General features: G+C 37.4%; 1 protein-coding gene across 1 annotated transcript in view; it reads left to right on the top strand.

Moving 5' to 3' along the window:
* The window catches only part of COG3 (component of oligomeric golgi complex 3), a 74,624-nt gene that overhangs the window by 49,511 nt on the left and 5,632 nt on the right, over positions 1-19,481 (top strand). The window contains exons 16-21 of the mRNA XM_058548194.1: positions 1,589-1,678; positions 4,459-4,579; positions 7,041-7,129; positions 7,239-7,373; positions 14,251-14,326; positions 18,682-18,809. Coding sequence (XP_058404177.1) covers positions 1,589-1,678; positions 4,459-4,579; positions 7,041-7,129; positions 7,239-7,373; positions 14,251-14,326; positions 18,682-18,809 — 639 coding nt within the window. The remainder of the gene's footprint in view (positions 1-1,588; positions 1,679-4,458; positions 4,580-7,040; positions 7,130-7,238; positions 7,374-14,250; positions 14,327-18,681; positions 18,810-19,481) is intronic.

The following is a 19,481-nucleotide window of genomic DNA, read 5'->3' as shown; positions in this document are numbered from 1 at the left end:
ACGAGGTTGCATAGTTGTTTCATTGGTTCAGTAGAGTGCACACTACTTGGTGTCTATTTTAAACCGTGTAGTTACTGGAGTTTGTGCTTGGAGATTTTGAAATTCAACCAGAAAATGCCTTTTTCCCAGTTCTGAGACTTTTAGGGTGAGGCCAGATCACCTCTACAGAGTTAGATGTCTCAGCCTTTTTTCCCAGCTGATGAAATCTCTTCCAGAGGGAGGTTTGGACATTGGCATCTCTTCTTCCCCGGGTTCCCCAGTAGCTATATTGAATGATGGTATTAGGCTGGGGTTCAGAAACTTCTAGAGTGGAGCCAGGATCCCAAGGGAAATATGCAGGGAGTATATTCCACATAGAACCCATTGTCATCAGACCCTAGTGAAGCCTCTAAGGTGCTTAACAGAGATTTGAGCTGAACAGTAGCTAGGCCTAAGGACATCACTCTGGTTTTATTTTATGCCCTAGGGCTGCCTATTCTTTTTCACCTAGCTTACATCCAAGTCTTAGCCCTCTTGATCTTACCCATCAAAGGTGAGGAAAAAGAAATCCAGTGACAAACATATTAAGGCTGAGCAGGGGAAAGAGAGGGTCTTAGGCTGAGCTGCCCATCTTTGGTCTTCCTCAGGGAGGGTCAGTGACCTAGCAAGAGGCAGCCCTAATCTCTTATTACTGTAGTAGCCTCATGGGAAACAAATGGGAGAGAAGCGGTACAAAAAGGGAATAACATCAAGTATGAGACTGGGGCCCAGAACTGTGGCCTAATAATAAATATCTTGCTAATGGTCATCCATATCAATTCTGTCTCAGGTGGATTGGAGGCAGAGAGGGAAGCAAGGGGACTGGCAGGAGTCCCTGCCCAGACCAACTTACCACACCTCTAGTAAGATATAGATTGGCAGTATTAAATTAAGAATCATACGTCACATACTGTTTGTAACCTGATTTTGTTTTCACTTAACTATATTTAATAAGAATTTCACCACTCCTTCAGCATTCCCTGATTTCATGCACAATATTCTATAATTTAGATTTACTAGTAATTTATTTGTCAACCCCCTTCCCCATCATTGAATGTTTGGGTAATTTCCAGTTTTTTGCTGTTGTAAATACTGTGGTGAAGAGCCATGTGCATGAATCTTCTAATCTGATACTGATTAATTACTTGGGATAAATTTTTGGAAGTGGATTTACCGAGGATTTGTTTTAAAGTTGATTTGATAGATTTAAAAGACAGCCTACAATATGAGATCATGCTGGTGTGAGGGCTCCATGAGGTTAGAACCACATCTGCCTGTGCACCCACCACTGTACTTTCAGCATCTAGCACAGAGCCTGGCATGAAATAAACGCTCAGGAAATATTATTGAAGGGTCACACGAGTGTTTGGAGAGATGCAAATTAGGAGACTATCTGTTGGTCTAGAAAGGTTTCATGGGTAGGGAGCTGCAGGAGGAATATTGCCAGTAATAAATTAATCCAATGGATGAGGGCAAGCAAGCATTGTTTGCTGTACTCACAGCCTACGGTTTTCCTTTTTTTCTGTTTTGTGAAGCCCTATAGGATGATGTTTCTCTTTTATTTCACCAGAGGGCAGTGTTTCAAGGATTGTCACAGGAAGCCTTGTCTGCCTGCATTCAGTCGTTACTTGGAGCATCAGAGTCTATCAGCAAAAACAAGGTTTGATGAAGTGTTAGCTGAAATCTTATTACCTATAATAATATTGTGGACTATAGCATTTATTTATAGGCACAGAAATATAAAGCCTTTTTGGCAGTAGGATTGGTTTGTTTAATATGAGTTATTTTTGAGGTCCTTTGAGAGAAGCTAGTATTTCATTATAGTGCTAATTAAAGACTACTACATAAGAGAGTGCCAACTTTGCTAAAGTACCAAAAATGGTACTTAGGTTATAAATTCTTTGGGATGAAGGTTTCTTGTTATAGCCTTAGCAAGTGGGGAGGTCATGAACTGTTATTTCCCTGGAGTACCAAAACAGTGTTTTCATAGCAATTTATAATCATCTCTACAACAATGTTTTAAATAGTTGATTAGCCTCACATGAAGGAAATCAGCCAGTCAATTTGGAAAACAGGCAATTGTGGCTGTGGGTTGTGTGATTAGAAGTAGTTGCCATGACTTTGTGACTTAGTTTTTAATCAAGAAGGGATCTGGGGCTGAAAGCTGCTGGCACGTGCTTTTCCCATGGCCCCTGATATTTTTTTTTAGGAAGTATAGCATGGTTGAAAGTGTTGCTCTGTTTAACTTTCCACTAAAGTACCTGTTGCCTACAGGGAGGGAGCTGTGGGGGCGGTTTCTAGCCTAAATTTCTTTGCTGCTCAGAGTGTTCAAACCTTGTGAACCTTTCTGGATTTCCAGATTTAAAAACTTGATTTCTAACTTAAAGGCTTTAGATAAAAAAAAAAAATCTCCTCGCAAAAGAATTTGGGACCCTGTTGCTAGAAAAGCTCTACCTTTGTGACCACTGTATTTTCCTATTCATGGAATAGAGAGTTGAAATGAGATATTGGTATGGGGACTAGGAGAGGAGGGAAAGTCGTTACAGATGGGCATATTTAAGTTTTAAAAAGTATTTCCAAGCCTGAGGTCTCACATTTTGTATAATAGGTGAAATTAGGAAACATGTGTCTAATATTAGGGAAATGGTTAAGTAAATTATGACATATTCTATATAGTGGAATATTAGCCATTAAAATTTTTTAAATGAAACAATAAAATTTAACTTAAATACATTTGGGCAAAAGAAAGCATGATACAAATCAGATATACACTATGGCTTTAACTATGTAATGAACATATGTGTTAAAAAATGTAATGGGGAAAGCTTTTGGGTGACTATGGATGATTTTTCCTTCTTTTCTCTACACTTCCCTTTATTTTCCAGATTTTCTACAGTAAGCATATATTTCTTAGATTATCAGGAGGAAAAAAATGACTTAATTAAAAAAAAAGTTCATATGCTTATGTCCTCTTGTACCACTGTCCTCTTTTTAAAGGGAGGAGTGAAGAGCATTTTGATTATTCAGTCTTTTGCCCTCATTGCCTGTAAGGCCATCCTCTTTTATCAAATTGTGTTTCTTACATATAATAAAGGGTTTAAGTATGTATGAGGAAGCCCTCAATTTGGTAAAGATTAGCTAATTTATTTTCGTGGCTGAGTTTTTGTACTTTTGCCTTTCAACTTCTTAAAAAATGGTCAGTGAAAATGGCTTAATGCCTTAGAAGTTTCTTTAAGGCAAGAAATTTTTCTTACATCCTTAAATTGAGCACCTACTATATTGGTAAGCTAACCTGATACTATTTGCTGGATCACAACAGCTTCAGTAAAGTAAATTAAATCTATATCACATTATTTTTGCCTATTGGACTTGTTAGTTTTTTAAAAATAGAGCAAGTGTTCAAAATGTATAGCATTTCCTACTTATCCAATGCTCTGTGTTGGAGGGTACAAAGTGAGTGTCCATCAAATGAATCATACTTATATATTGAGTATGTGCTTATTTAGAAGGTGGGGGGAGAGAGAGACCAGAGAGGAGTCACTTTGTTCAGCAGGCTCTTTAAAAGATTATACTGCTTACTGAAGGACAAGTTTATTCTTTTCCTAATGTAGTATAATTTCATTAGAAATATTATCAAAGTAAGATTCTGTCTTGAGTAGCAGCAAAAAGGAGCAGACACAGCCTTGCTCTTGTTAATATACAGACTCTTTTCTGAAATGAGAGCTATGATTATGCACTATTTTGGAGTTGGGTCAGAGCTTTGAGAACTCAGCTTGAATCCCAAGACTCTGGTGGATTAGCCCTGAGAGGGCAAAAGGAAATGCCTCTCAGGAAGGAAAGGACTCTCGGGGATGTGGGTAGTCAGTGCTCTGTTGCTGGCGGGATAATCCAAAATGGGAACCCCAAATCACTTTACGTCTGGAGGCTCCTTCTGTACTTTTATATAAATAAGAATAGTATTTCTGATATTCTGGATACTGAAACCACTTTGACCACATAGTGAAAGCCCTGTTACTGAAGAGATACTAGAAAGCCATGAGAGCTCAGAATCACACCCATACTTTGAACTTTTCTTTACTTTCTTCTCTGTGCTGATGTTAGGCTGCATCATCTCTTCTATTTCTGCATCAAGTTAAAATAGATTTGACTTCTCTTTCTAAATGTGTTGCTTTACAACCTTTTGTCTGATTTACTTTCTTGGATTTACTGAGTAGAGCAGGTGACAGAATTAGTAAGAGTTTGAAGCAAAATTTTTCCAGATAATTCTAACATGGATTAAATGGGTAGAGGTCACTACACAACAAAGGAGGAGTATTGGTACCATAAAATTAGGTTAAAGGCTATAAACCTAGGTAGATTTATGTTGATTAATAACATATATGTTTTATGTGCTCCTATTTTTATTTAATCGGTGATAAATTTTTCTGTCTTACAATTTAGACTCAGATTGATGGACAACTTTTCTTAATAAAGCACCTTTTGATTCTCCGTGAACAAATTGCTCCATTTCACACTGAATTCACCATTAAGGAAATTTCCCTGGACCTCAAGAAAACTAGAGGTACTTCATTGTCCTGGCTGGCACAGTTGGGTGTATTTGACCTGTCCAAATGTGTCAGCACAGGTTATAGGTTTATTTTATGTTCATCTGCAATTTTTTGCATGCTGTGCTTGCTAATAAGCATGTTACTTGTTTATACTAAGCTGAGCTGTCAACATCCTAATTACATCTAACTTGGCTGTATTTTCTTTATGAAGGGAACTATATCTCAGCATTTCCATTTGTAATATAGTATTACCTCTCTTAGACTCAGCCACATATTACCATAACCAGTTAAAAAATGAAAAATCAGTATAATAACTACTTAGAATGTCAGCTAATTGGGATGATTTTAAACATTGAGTTGAGTTTGTCAGTTCATGAAAATTCAGAAAGCCAGCTGGGTAAAATGGGAAAGTCCTTATGTACGAGTCTGAAAGAGTCAGGTTCTGTTGCTGGTCCATCATTTCCTGGCTCTTGTGATCTTGGATGGGTGTTTTTGCTTCCCTATCCCAGGTAAAATGAGCAGAATCAACTTGTCTTGATGCCTTCTCCAGGTTATCAAGATCATTAAGAATGAAAATGTATGTTAAACTGCTTTTTTAAGCTTAAGGTGCTTAAATAAACTTAAGTGGTATTATTATTTAGTCAGCTAGTTGTTAAGTAATCATGTAGATAGTGTCTTTGAGTTGGTAATAGACATTGAATCATCTTGGGAAAGATGCTTCATCCATCCTAGTGATTTGTCTCTGACTGAATTAACAAGTGATTTCTAAAAGATCGAAGTAGTTATTTTCTAAGATGTTGATCTTAAGCAACTTAAGGATATACCATAAATATCCCTCATTTCCCTTAATTACTTACAAATTTATCTGAATTTTATCTTTTCTTACCATTTCCAACAGAATTAAGCTCTAAGCCATCCATTTATGTAATGAATGAACTTCTCTCTTATGTATTGGGGGAATTGAGAAAATAGTCACCCAAATTATTTTCTGTATTCTGTGGTTCAGAGGAACTCCACATTTAAGATTTCCAAGGGTAGCAGGTTGTTAGTTTCCTGATGACTGACTGTGCTTATAGAACAGTGGACTTGATTTAACTCACCTGAGAGCCAGAGTGGTCTCATCGTGAGTCATGTTAAAACCGTTTACTCTCTTTCTTTTCCTGATGCTCTCTCTCCTTTCCACCACAGAGAATACCTTTTGCTTCTGCTGGAATTTGGATAGTAAGCCTGTGTGTTATTCATATAGTTAGTGATTTTTTTTTTAAACAGCAGCTAAATTTCCTGGCTTTTGCATTTATCGAGTGCATAACTTTTTTAGAGCTTGTTCTCGTTGGAGGCTTCCATCACCCAACCATTCTGGTTGATTTGTTTCTTTCCTTTCAGCGTGAGGTGTAGGAATGGTGCTCTTAACCTTGAGGAATGCCAGGTGCTGATAGTCCTTACTTTATTTAAGTGATGGGATAGAGCAGGGCTGATCTACTTTCTTTCATTTTTTTTCTAATTTATAATTTGTTGCTGCTTGGTTCTAGAATAGATTCACTGAGGTGTGAGAAAATGAAATACCCTAAAATTTTGGCAAATTTTGGTTTAAATATGTTTTCCCTAAAACATTATGAAGCTGCCTATAATCCTACCATATGGTGATTTGATTCTATTTATTGCAGACAGTCTTTCAGGTACCTTGTAGAAAAGACAGCAGAACGAAGAGCCATTTACTAAAGCTTTACTCTGAATACTGCGTCTGATAGAGAGGTTCTTTTTCAGTAAGACCAGGGTCAAGGCAGTAAGTCCTTTTGTGGTAAAACCAGGATTGGAAGCATTTCATGCTTTGCTTTCTTGTCTGGCAAAGCAAAGCAAAGAAATGGTCTTTTCTGACTATCACTTAATAATACTTGCTCTCTTTACTTTTAAGCCTCTAACCTCTCACGACTAACGTTTTATCTTATTGCATTTGAACATCAATGAGACCTCAGTTAGTACTTTGCATAGATTCTAGTTAGTCTGGAGGTTAAGGGGTAAATATGTCCTTTTGGTGTTTTCTTTCTGGCTGACACATTAGTTTATTCACTCTATTTCAAATGAATAAATTTCTGTACCAGCCAAGATCTTAACAAGAGAAGCTGGGTAAGTATATGAATATTTTTTAAAAAACCTATTTAGCATTGTAAAAGTAAAGCAGGGAAATTTTAAGGTATTGATTACCATTTATCAATTTTCTTTTTTTCTATAAATAAATAATTGAGATTAATAGTCATTTCACAATTCTGACTTCTAGAAAATAACTGTGTGTGGGTACCGTAGCCATCATTGGCACTAATCTCACCCTGGTCTGTTTATGGAGGTGAGTTGGTGAAAATGAAACCTCTCTTGCCTTGAGCTAATAGAGAACTAGTGTATGTTAACACACTGAAATGGTAACTCGGCTTTTCTGTTGAAACTGTACATGTTCACTGGATGAGTAATTTTGTTTCACAGATGCAGCATTTAAAATCCTGAACCCTATGACTGTTCCAAGATTTTTTAGGCTGAATAGCAACAATGCCTTGATAGAGTTCTTGTTGGAGGTGAGAAGGAGTCTGTTTCATTGGTGGTGGGAGATAAACGACATTCTTTACATGTCTGGTAATTTCTAGGCACATAAAAACAGGAGGAAATTGTCATCTTCTTTTTAAGGGTACTCCTGAGATAAGAGAACATTATCTTGACTCTAAAAAAGACGTAGATCGTCATCTGAAATCGGCCTGTGAGCAGTTTATTCAGCAGCAGACCAAGCTGTTTGTAGAGCAGCTGGAGGAGTTCATGACAAAGGTATAGATCTTGGTGCATTTTGGTAAAGTAATTCTGAATTCTTCCCTAGATTTCCTTTTGAATTACCCTCTTGCAAAAACTCTGGCAGAAGGAGATAGTAAGCCCAAGCCTTGATGATTCTGTCTAGGAAATCACCATGTTTCATTTTATGGAAGCTTTTTGGTTTGGACTTTTAGATATACTTGCAGAGTTTTTAGTTTTTAAGAGAAAGAGTGCAAATATTACAAAGCTAGTTATAACACACCTCTGGTTAGCTGTGTTCTGTTTATCCACGTTGAAGGTATGTGTATGTGGTCTGGGACTCTCACTTTTCCTGAATTAGGACCTGCCTGGCAGTCATCACAGGCCTGCCCATCAGGGTTTCCTGTTACTTAAATGGGAGGTTTATTTTCCTCTTTGTTTTACGTGCTATTTCTCCCTTCCATTTTGTGTGGATAATCGAGAACTGAAGATTTCATATCATTGCATTGTTAGTCACCAGATATATGGCTTTATAATAAACTCTCTCTCCGTTTCCTAGCTAAAATCCCTCAACTGGCTGATGCCAGCAATGGAAACATCAGATCATGGCTATTTTGACTTTCCAGTTTCAACCTAATAATTTTTTTTTTTTAATTTAAGTGTTGTTACTAAGGACTTACCTCAAAAAGATGTTTTAAAAGACTTGAAGTTAACTTTCATTTATTAAGCCTAGGTCTTTATGATGTTCTCAGACTTGTGTTAGAGAACATCATAAAAACAATAAAAATATGACAACTCTTTCTCTCAAATTTACTTATTTAAGTCTTAGCTGGGGAGACAAGATGTGTCTGTGAAACGACCAGGAGACAGCTAAGCAAATTGTCCATTAGTAACTTGTTGCTGGGTCCATCAACACTAATATACCTGAAGCCTGTGATAAAGACACAATATATTAGTTTTAAAAATAATAAATACCAAAAAAGCAAATACAGAAATGTTAAGACAAACTATTCTTTTGTTTATAGTTGGAGTATATTAACTGTTTATTGGATTTTGGTCCATTTATATCAAGTATTTGGAGTGTGTGAGTATGTGTTGTTTTCCCACCATATAAATTTAAAAAGAGGGTGATGGAGGGGGTCGGCCCAGTGGCGCAAGCAGTTAAGTGCGCACGCTCCGCTGTGGTGGCCTGGGGTTCGCCAGTTCGGATCCTGGGCGCACCACCAACACACCACTTATTAAGCTATGCTGTGGCGGTGTCGCATATAAAGTGGAGGAAGATGGGCATGGATGTTAGCCCAGGGCCAGTCTTCCTCAGCAAAAAAAAAAAAAAAAAAGGAGGATTGGCAGATGTTAGCACAGGGCTGATCTCCTCACACACACACACAAAAAGAGAGTGATGGAAATGTTTCCTACCAGGTTTTGATTTAAAAAATTGGTGCAAGTATTGATGCTTTTTAATTTACAGATAAGTTATCATAGTTTTTACTGAAACTGTCTTCATGGAAAACCAGCTTATAGATTATAGTCTGTATTTTTTGGGAGCACATCCACATTAATACTGGCGGGAAATACTGTAGATGAATATTTTGTAATAACACAGCAGCAGAGTGAATCTTCCAGTAGAAGCAAGTTGATTATAATGAAATCTAGGATTAAAGGGTTTTTCTAGAAGAGCACAGTTTCCTTAAAAGCAAGAGAATGAAAATTAACTGATATAGTTGTCCAAGTTGACCTTAGTATAAGTTTGGTAAATCTGATATAACTGTGCATTTGTGCATTTTGAAAGACTCTGGATACTATGAATGTTTTTAAAAAATATTAGAGGTTTACATAGGAAATATGTATTCCAAGTCTGAATTATATAATGATTCTCCATAGACATGCTACATCTCTATAGCAGGGACCCCTATATAGTTGTTCATGCAGCTCTTTTTTTGTGTGTGTGTGTGTGTGTGTGTGTGTGAGGAAGATCAGCCCTGAGCTAACATCCATGCCAATCCTCCTCTTTTTGCCGAGGAATACCGGCCCTGGGCTAACATCCGTACCCATCTTCCTCTATATGGGACGCCACCACAGCATGGCTTGACAAGCAGTGTGTAGGTGTGCGCCCGGGATCCGAACCTGCAAACCCTTGGGCTGCTGAAGTGGAGCATGCGCACTTAACCGCTGCGCCGCCGGGCTGGCCCCCATGCATCTCTTTTTATGCTCTCCTCACTGTGGGACTGGTGAGCGAAAAGCCTTGCCTCTAATCGTCCTTGAGAATCCAGTCTCATCCCCCCTGCTCAGTCTGTGTTGCCCTTGCTCAGATCATTCACAGTGGCCTCATTTTTCACTTTTCAACCCTGCTCCTTAATTGCTCCTCACTGAGTTTCCAGTTGAAATATTTAGTAGATACTAAAGCTTAGAGGACTGAGCATCCCTTTTATGTTATTTTCTTCCAAATTCAGATCCCTTCCCCTGTCCTGTTGGCAAAGAGTGAGTCAGAGACCAAGATCCACACACCCCATACACACGTGCCCACAGACACACACGTGCACACACACACACACAGGCATACAATGTAAGCACTAGAGTTCACACAGATATATGTGATCATTTAAGACATTGCTTCTTAAAATCCGTGGACCAAACATTTTTCATTTTTACCTGGCGAATGTTACTCGTATTCTCAATAGCAGAGACAGAATAAACAATTTAAAAACTTATAAATTATTTTCTTTAAAGGTAAATCTGCAAGTGCAGAATCTTGTGCCTCTTTTATTATAGTTGGCAATGCAACCAGTGCTTGTACTTTGATAAATGATTGTAAGAAAAATAGCATCCAGAGGTGCAAAAAGGAAATAGTATTTTATCTTTCATTTGGATACGTGCTTGTAGGTCTCAGTCTTTACTGAGATGTAAGCCTGATCAACAAAATGTCCTTAACTTGTTTCTAAGTTTTGACTGGTTTTTTAAATATATATGGGTTTGCATAATAAAATAAAACTATGTGAGTGTGTAGAGAACATTCTTAGGTTGTCAGAAGACTTATTTTTGAGCCTAAAGACTCAGTGTGATTTTGATCCCCTTTCACTTGCTGTAAATTGGCTTTTTTGTTTATGTACCTCCTTCCTTGGGCTCTTTTTATCAAGATGCTTCATTTTCATTTATTCTCATTACATCCCTGGTACCTGGAATAAGTAAAATATCTTCATTTCACAGATTGAAAAACTAAAGGTTTACCGAGTAACCCAGTATACATGAGATAAACGTCTCTACAACATCTTAATTTGTCTGCTAGAAAGATCCTTCCTGACTTTGATACAGTTAGTGAAATTTCTTGAGAAAAATAAAATAAATTTTAAAAGATCACATATGCTCCATGCTTTATTTCCTGCTCCTTAAAAAATAACCTAAGTACAGTCATGCTCTGCATAACGACGTTTCAGTCAGTGATGGACCACAGATATGACAGTGGCCCCCTTAAGATTAGTAGTACCATATAGCCTAGGTGTCTAGTAGGCTATACCATCCGGGTTTGTGTGAGCACACTCTATGATGTTTGCACGACAACAAAATCTCCTAACAATGCATTTCTCAGAACCTATCCCCGCTCTTGAGCAATGCATGACTGTATTTGAATCGCCCTAGGGAATGTAATGATGTTCCAAGTTCTGAGGGTAGAGGTTCAATGAAAACATTTGCGTCAGATGTTTTCTATCAAACTCAAAAACTCTTGATACTTTTTTATTGTTCTAGAATGTCATCATACTGAATTGCTTGAAAGAAACTCTTAAGGCTTGGACTGGTTGTGGGTGTAGTAGAAAGAGCACAGCATTTCGTGTCAGGAAAGCTGAGCTCTAGACCCCCTTCTGCACCTGCTGACTGAAAGGGTAGCAAGTCACTCATTTTCTCCAAGCCTCAGTTTTCTAATCTCTACAGTGGAGATAGCTATAGCATCCCTGTTCCCTACTTAAGGTTGTTATGAGGTCATATATGTAAAAAGTACTTTGTAATTTTAAGTGCTACAGAAATGTTATTTTATAGTAAAATATGACAAATTTGAAGTGAAGATTTTGCTTTAGCAAAAAATCTGAGTGAAAACATTTTAAAGGAGGTGTAATTTCAAGTTTATAGCTAAGCTAACAGTGTTTCCTGTGGTGGGACCAGTTTATGCTAAAAACTCAGCCTTATATTTAGCAATGTTCATTTTCTTTCAAGCAATTTGCTAAAGTATTGCAAGTTTATTCTCAATATTATCTCTGAAGTGTTATTAATTTCCTCAGCAGCACCATACATTTAAATTTTTTTCTTGATGTAGTGTGTGTAATAGAATTTGACCTATAAATTTAATTTCTGTTCTCAAGGAGTTATAACCTAATGGGACATAATAATAGAAAATATGTAAACATTAAGATGTATACAGCGGTGTCATTATGAGATAATAGGTCTGTGTTCATCCTGTAGGGTTTTAAAAAAAGATGGGCGAATTGGGGAAACTTTTGAAGAAAATGCCCCTTGAAGTTTGACTTAAAGATAAGTATATTATCCAGATAGTAAATACAGATGAATACAGTCATGTGTTGCTTAATGATGGGGATATGTCCTGAGAAATGCGTCATCAGGCGATTTCATTGTTGTACGAATGTCACAGAGTATGCTTACATGAACCTATGTGGTATAGCCTATTAGACACCTAGGCTATATGGTATAGCCTATTGCTCCTAGGCTACAAGCCTGTACAGCATGTTACTGTACTGAATACTGTAGGCAACTGTAACACAATGTATTTGTATATCTAAACATACCTGAACATAGAAAAGCTACAGTAAAATTTGGTATAAAAGATAAAAAATGGTATACCTGTACAGGGCACTTAGCATGAATGGAGCTTGCAGGATGGAAGTTGCTCAGGGTGAGTCAGTGAGTGAGTGTGAGTGAGTGTGAAGGACTAGGACATTACTGTACACTACCGTGGACTTTATAAACACTGTACACTTGGGCTACACTAAATTTATGAAAAAATATTTTTCTTCAGTAATAAATTAACCTTAGCTTACTGTAACATTTTTACTTTATAAACTTTTTAGTTTTTTTTAACTTTTTGGCTCTTTTGGTATTACACTTAGCTTAAAATACAAACACGTTGTACAGCTGTACAAAAATATTTGTATCCTTATTCTATACAACTGGCAGCACAGTTGTGGGTTTGTTTACACCAGTATCATCACAAACACGGGACTAATGTGTTATGTGCTGCACTACGACATTACAACGGCTACAGTGTCACTAGGCAATAGGAATTTTTCAGCTCCATTATGATCTTATGGGACCACCATTGTATATGTGGTCTGTCGTTGACCGAAATATGGTTATGCGGCTCATGACTAATAAAAGTTTGTATTTGTTTTTAATGTAAAAATACATATATACAGCCTAAGTATATGTCATTATGAAATTGGTTAAATTCTGGAATAATCAGTGGAATAATAGGCAGCCATTTCTATGAAGACATGACTGTTGGATATGGAAAAACGTCCAAAATTTAGATTTAAGTGGAGAAAAAAGTTTTTAGAGTACTGTGTTTGTATTTTTGTAAATGCAGACACATTAATATGTTTATATATATATGTTGGGAAATATTTGGGATAATATACACTAGACATGAACATATTTTTCTTTTAGCATTGTCTAATCTATAATCATATGTATGATTCACTTTTAAAAGCTGCATCTCACAATAAAAGATAAAGACATGGAGAGGAATTGAATGACAGTAGGGAAGGGGTGATTTTATACACATGGCAGCATGAGCAAAGGCCTAGAGTGGTCCAGGAATATGAACTTGGTGAAATAGAGAGAGAGCTGGAGAGATCTGAGTTAATATTATGTCGTCTGTGCCCAACTTCTGCCTAAATATTTATGTGGCCTTTTTTATGGGAAATCGAAAGAGTTGGTGCTCAGATTTTTCTAATGAGACTAGCTAGTGAGGCCAAGGTCATGGCCTGGACCTTTGGCACTTAGCAGTCTATTTATTCACACCGTAATTTGCCATTTTAAGAACAGTCTTGTCCAAGCAGCCAAATGTGCTTTTTTGCTTTTGCTTCTCTGTACTGACTCTGAGGAACGAAAAGGGAGATGCATAGAAGGTGGGCCTCCAAGTGTGTCCCTGTAGCACCAGTCAGTCAAGTGTGCCTTTTGATGCTATTTGAAAATCTTTGTGTTTTTTTTCTGGTGAGGAAGATTAGCCCTGAACTAACATCTGTTGCCAATCCTCATCTTTTTTGCTGAGGAATATTGGCCTTAAGCTAACGCCTGTGCCCACCTTCCTCTATTTTATGTGGGATGCCTGTCACAGCGTGGCTTGATAAGCGGTGCGCAGGTTCCTTCCCAGGATCTGAACCTGTGAACCCTGGGCTGCCGAAGCAGAGCACACGAACCCAACCACTACGCCACCAGGCTGGCCCCTGAAAATCTTTGTTCTAATAACATTCTCTCTACCTATGAAATAATAAAGAAAAGGAACCTCTACGTATGTAAAGGAGGTTTTGTCCTGCTGCTGAGACATTTTTCTAATAACATATGGTAATAATTTAATATTAACATAACAGTCCACTTAAAGAGGGGCCTGTTTTGTGGTGACATTTCTCTAGGTCTTCATTTTTGTCTTCCTACCCTGAAATGTTTCAGGCAGAATGCCTCAGGACATTGTATGCTTTTTTGCAAGACAGCATATGCCTTGAAATCACAAAAGAAGTTTTGCTTTTATTAGTTATAAAGGACTATGAGATATGATGCATTTTCCTTTAGGGTTGCACATTTGATTTTCATTATGTTTTAATAGGTTCAGATGGTGTTGTGTAGTCTTTGAGAGCAGTACTAGTTTAATTTGTCATCAGTGAAATGAAGCTTTTTTTTTTTTCTCCTCTACTAGGTTTCAGCATTAAAAACCATGGCCAGTCAGGGAGGACCCAAGTATACTCTCTCACAGCAGCCTTGGGCGCAACCAGGTATTCACATTTTACTAGTTGGAATTTCTTTTTTTAGCATGTTGATTAATTTGCATTTATATAGTCCTTGCTCTGACAGCTCGGAGTTGGTTTCCTATTCCTGTTGTGGTTTGGGGTAATGCATGATGCAGTTTGGAGCTGACACGTCTTAATTGGCCAACACTACTTGCATTTCAACAAGCATTCCAAGGAAGGAAGAATTTAAATTTATATATATATGTGAATTGCCATACCCAGTTAAAAATAAAATGTGGTTTAGAGGGAAACACTTTGAGACTACTGTTTTCTTTTTTCTTCTTTTTTTTTTTTTTTTTGGTGAGGAAGATCAGCCCTGAGCTAACATCCATGCCAGTCCTCCTCTTTTTGCTGAGGAAGACTGGCCCTGAGCTAACATCCGTACCCATCTTCCTCCACTTTACGTGGGATGCCGCCACAGCATGGCCTGACAAGTGGTGTGTCGGTGCGCGCCCGGGATCTGAACCCGGGCCGCCAGCAGCGAAGCACGTGCACTTAACCGCTATGCCACGGGGCCGGCCCCGAGACTGCTGTTTTCTGTAAACCACTTTTTATTGTGTTAGAGCTTTGATGAAAATGTTGTACTTGATAGTATGAAATATTGAGAGATGTTTATATTTTCAAGTATTATATGAAGAAATGTTGGGCATTATTTTGTTCCACACCCTATGCAGGTTATATCTTCTGTTTAATGTTTAGAGTGTTTGAAAAAAATTATAAAAATCATAGTGTCAGTTGGGAGTTGGCAGGCGATATCATTGTCTGATTGGCAGATATGCTTGAGATGTTCCCAATCTTACTCTTTTATAAATGTGAATTTTTTTGTGCTAGCTTTTGTTTGTGTATTTAGCATTAAACATTAGACATTTAAAATCTCAACTAATTTTGTGGGTTATTTTTGATATATTTTGTGACATTTTAAGTTGTCATTAAACCAGAATAAGTCATTCTGTTAGATTGGTATCTCTGTCTATCTGTTAGATTGGCCATCCCCTGACCCATATTGTGATAGAGACCCTTTGAAACTAAAAAGGGCAAAATGGCAGAAGAATCAGTGTTTAATTGCGGATAAGCTGCGTCCCAGTTGGTATGGAAGCTTTTTACTCTGAATGAGAGAGATCCAAAGAATGATTCTGGCTTAGCGTCGGTAAAAAATTGACTGTCTCCCGGCACCTAATCTGGAATTAGGTTTTTCATATGATTAGTTTTCCATATTGAAAGAATGTTATGTCTGTCAAGTATTTATTTCCTTTGGGGAAGAGGATTAAGACCATTCTAAAGTTTTCAGTTATTATTATTAATGCCTCAGGTTAATTTGAAGTTGAACTAGAGCTAAGAAGTTGGAAGAGTAGCTATGTATCTTTTAGGAAGATTTGTAAACGCGGAGAATTTATCAATTGTATTTAAAAGGAAGGCAGAATTTTATTTCAGAAATTTGTCTTATGAACTTTGATGATGTCAGTATAGGTTTGCATTGATTTGTTTTATTGCAAATAAACTTTGTGACATGCTTTAGGCCTTTTGTTTACTGTGATGGAGACAGTGAATGTTATATTGTCTTCAGTATTTTAAACCTTCATGTTGTTATGAGATTGAAATCTTCGCCTTCTTACTAAAAGACGGAGAACATACTTGATGCAGTAGTACATTCTGTTGGAAGACAGAAAACTGGATTCTTTACTGAGAATACTGGAAATTCTAACCATAGTCATATTCTGACCCCTCACAGTCAGGAGCAGACTTGTCAGTCCATAACTCAGCATGATTCTAGAAGGAATTCTGATCATCTTTGGATTAATTGGCCCTTCAGCTCAAGATTTCAGTCACTTATAGAGCTTAGTATTTAGAAATAGAAGCTGATTTTATTTTGAACGTTTATGTAAATGAAACTCTTGGGTGCAATAAATCTTTCTTAAAATATGTAGAAACCAACAAATAGGCATAGGCATATTTAGTACACCTGAGCCCAGGAGCTGGATGCATAATTAATATATTTTTCTTTCCCCTTTGGAAAGATCCTCTTTCACTCAAAATAGGGGCTGTCATTTTCTCAAGTGGAATCCTCATAGAACTCCCAGTGTTAGGTGTATGGTGCTCTTAAACATTACTAGAATTGTCATCAGTAAAGCAGAAGTAGATGAAAGGACACCGACAAAAGGACAGATTGAAATAGGGCTTGCTTTTCTTTTAGCGCATTTCATTTCTTTCTAAGTGAGGTGATTGTGGCAAATATAGCAATGACACCAGTTTACCTAGTTGTTGTATCTTCTGTCCTGTTTAGCTGCGCAGAGCTGTAGAGTTGCTTTTCCTTGATCTGTAATACAAGAAGCCCACACTTAAATGTCATACAGAGACTTTTGGGCCTTTGGGGTGGCAGCATCAAGAACAATCTAGGGACTTGTCTTGGGCCCCTAAAAACCCAGGGTTATTGGCTCATGCAGACCTGATCAGGTTCTCAGGGGTCATTTCATGATCAACTCACAAGAGTCAGGTTATAAATTAGGATGCCAGTTTGTTAATTTACTCTGGGAAATATGCTGTTTTAGGAATTAGAGGATATTTTATTTACTAGGCTCCACACCTTTTGAGTGTCAAGGCTCTGAAAACTGACTTAGTGATCCCTGAAGTGTGTTAGTGATGATAGAACCAGAGCCCATGGAATTGATCGTCTTAAAGGAGCTTTCATCTGTTTTATGAAAAATAAGCAATTTCCAGATTGTTTGTTCTTTCTTCTTGAGAGCATTGGCACTTTCTTACCCTGCTCTACCACAACCCTCCTTGATTAAAAAAAATTTTTTTTAACATGGTATAAAATTTGAACTGTGAAAAAGTATAAAATGAAAAGTAATTCTTTTCACCTCTTAAAGGTGACCACTATTAACAATTTCTTTCCCAGAATTATTTATGTATATACTAGCACTATGGACTTAAAACATGTTATACAAATAAGATTGTACTATATCCCTTGATTTTCTTACTTATTCTGTATCTTGGAGCCCTTTCTGTACCAGCATATCTGGCTCTCACCATTCTATTTAATGAATGCATAGAATACATCACTATAGCACAATTTCTTTAATAATTCTCTTAATGGATATTTAAATTATTTTTCCACACATTCTTTAATAAATGTTCCTGTACACACATATCTTGATATTTTGCGAGTATATCCATAAGGTAAATTTCTAGCAGTAGAAATGTTAAGTGAAAGAGTATGTGTATTTTCAGTTTTGCTAAACATTGTCTCTAATATCCCTCCAAGGAGGCTGAACCATTTTATACTCCCATTTTATATATCAGCAGTGAATGAGGGTGCCTGTTTCCCCACACTCCTGCCAAATGTGGATATTCACAATCTTAGTAATTTTTTTGTGTGTGTGTGTGAGGAAGATTGGCCCTGAGCTAACATCTGCCAATCCTCCTCATTTTGCTGAGGAAGACTGGCCCTGGGCTAACATCCATGCCCATCTTCCTCCACTTTATGTGGGATGCCGCCACAGCATGGCTTGACAAGCGGTGCGTCGGTGCGTACCCGGGATCCGAACCGGTGGACCCCGGGCCGCCACAGCGGAGTGCACACACTTAACCGCTTGCACCACTGGGCCGGCCCCTCAGTCTTAGTAACTTTTACCAATCCGAAAATATCTCAGTTATTTTAATATGCATTTATTTAATTATGATTGAGGTTGAGCATCTTTGAAATTATTAATCAGTCTTTTCCTTTGTAGCTTTCTAGGTAATTTCCTTTTAAACACATCATACAGATTACTACCCTTCCATCTGTACTTCTTTTCAGACGCTACAGCTGGGCTACATAATTATTTCAGTTACAGTTTTCTGGAATTCTATTCCCTTTCTGATAATACAATATAACAATGTAACAAATGGATTTTTACTTCCCATTAAATATGTGTGGGTATTTTCTAAATCATCTCATAAGACAGAGAGCATCTCTTACTGTCAGTTCTGCAAATGAAGCAGCTCATTCACTATGAAGTAATGCTTACTCTCTGCAAATGACTTTTTATTTTACCTTAACTCTTATCTCCAAATTCCACAGGCACCAATTACAGCCTCTATGAATGTCTTGAAGCATGCTGGGGGAGTTCTTTTGCTGCCCTGGCCCTCGGGATTAGAATCTTGTGTATGGTAGAGACTTAATAAATGTTTATAGGGTTTGTGATTAAACTTGATAAATAAACAAGAAAAGTGAAAGAAATTCTTTGGGGAAATAGTCTTTTCTTTTACTATTTTTCTCTCCCTCTATTCCCCTCTGAATTAAAATGAAAATGTTTCTTCTCTTTTTCTTTGTGACTCTAACAAGGTTAATTTCTTTGCAGCAAAGGTCAGTGACCTTGTGGCAAGTGCCTACAAGACAATAAAAGCCACGCTGCCTCTGACGTTGAGAAGCATGTCACTGTACTTATCCAATAAAGATACCGAGTTCATCTTGTTTAGACCTGTCAGAGTGAGTATCGTGGTAATTTATTTGAATGTTGGCCAGTCTGTTCAAGTGTTCTTGCCCTGTCTACCCTTTCCCTCTTCCTATAGACATTTTTAAATGTTGGTATACCGTTCTGGTGAAGTTGATAAATAATCGCTGTGATCTTTGAAGGCTCACAAAGCCTGCATCTATCTGATGATATCTTTTTTCCCCCACTCTCACTTTGTCTTAAGTTATTTATATTACCTTTGGCACTAAGATAATTTCTACCTAGAAGTAGAAATTAGTAAATAAATAAATAAAACATCAGCCTCTCACATTGGATGTGGCCCAGTGCTTGAGAGAGCAGCATTTTAGGAATTATGCCCCATTTCACTGGTGAGTAGTGGAAGTAAATGGCTTGCTGTGACCACCAAGGGATTAAATGTCAGAGCAAATTTAGTACTCATAAACTTCCAGCTCTGTGTTGAGCTCACATCTTTACCCAAGGCATTGCTTGATTTTTAAAGTACATTTTATGTGTCTGGGAACTTTATTATCTTTTGTGTAAGAAATTGCTACTGAAGACTCTTATTATTCTCCGGGGGACACAGCTTGCTAGAGTTAGTTTTTCCAGGAAGTGTTATCTGCTGAGTCTTAGTTGGGTTGTGCTGGCATGTGAAATATTAAGTACAAATTATATGTCTTTGGTAATCC

This window comes from Diceros bicornis, chromosome 9 (genome assembly GCF_020826845.1).
Source record: "Diceros bicornis minor isolate mBicDic1 chromosome 9, mDicBic1.mat.cur, whole genome shotgun sequence".
Classification (NCBI taxonomy): Eukaryota; Metazoa; Chordata; class Mammalia; order Perissodactyla; family Rhinocerotidae; genus Diceros; species Diceros bicornis.
This window is presented reverse-complemented; position numbering and strand designations above follow the sequence as displayed.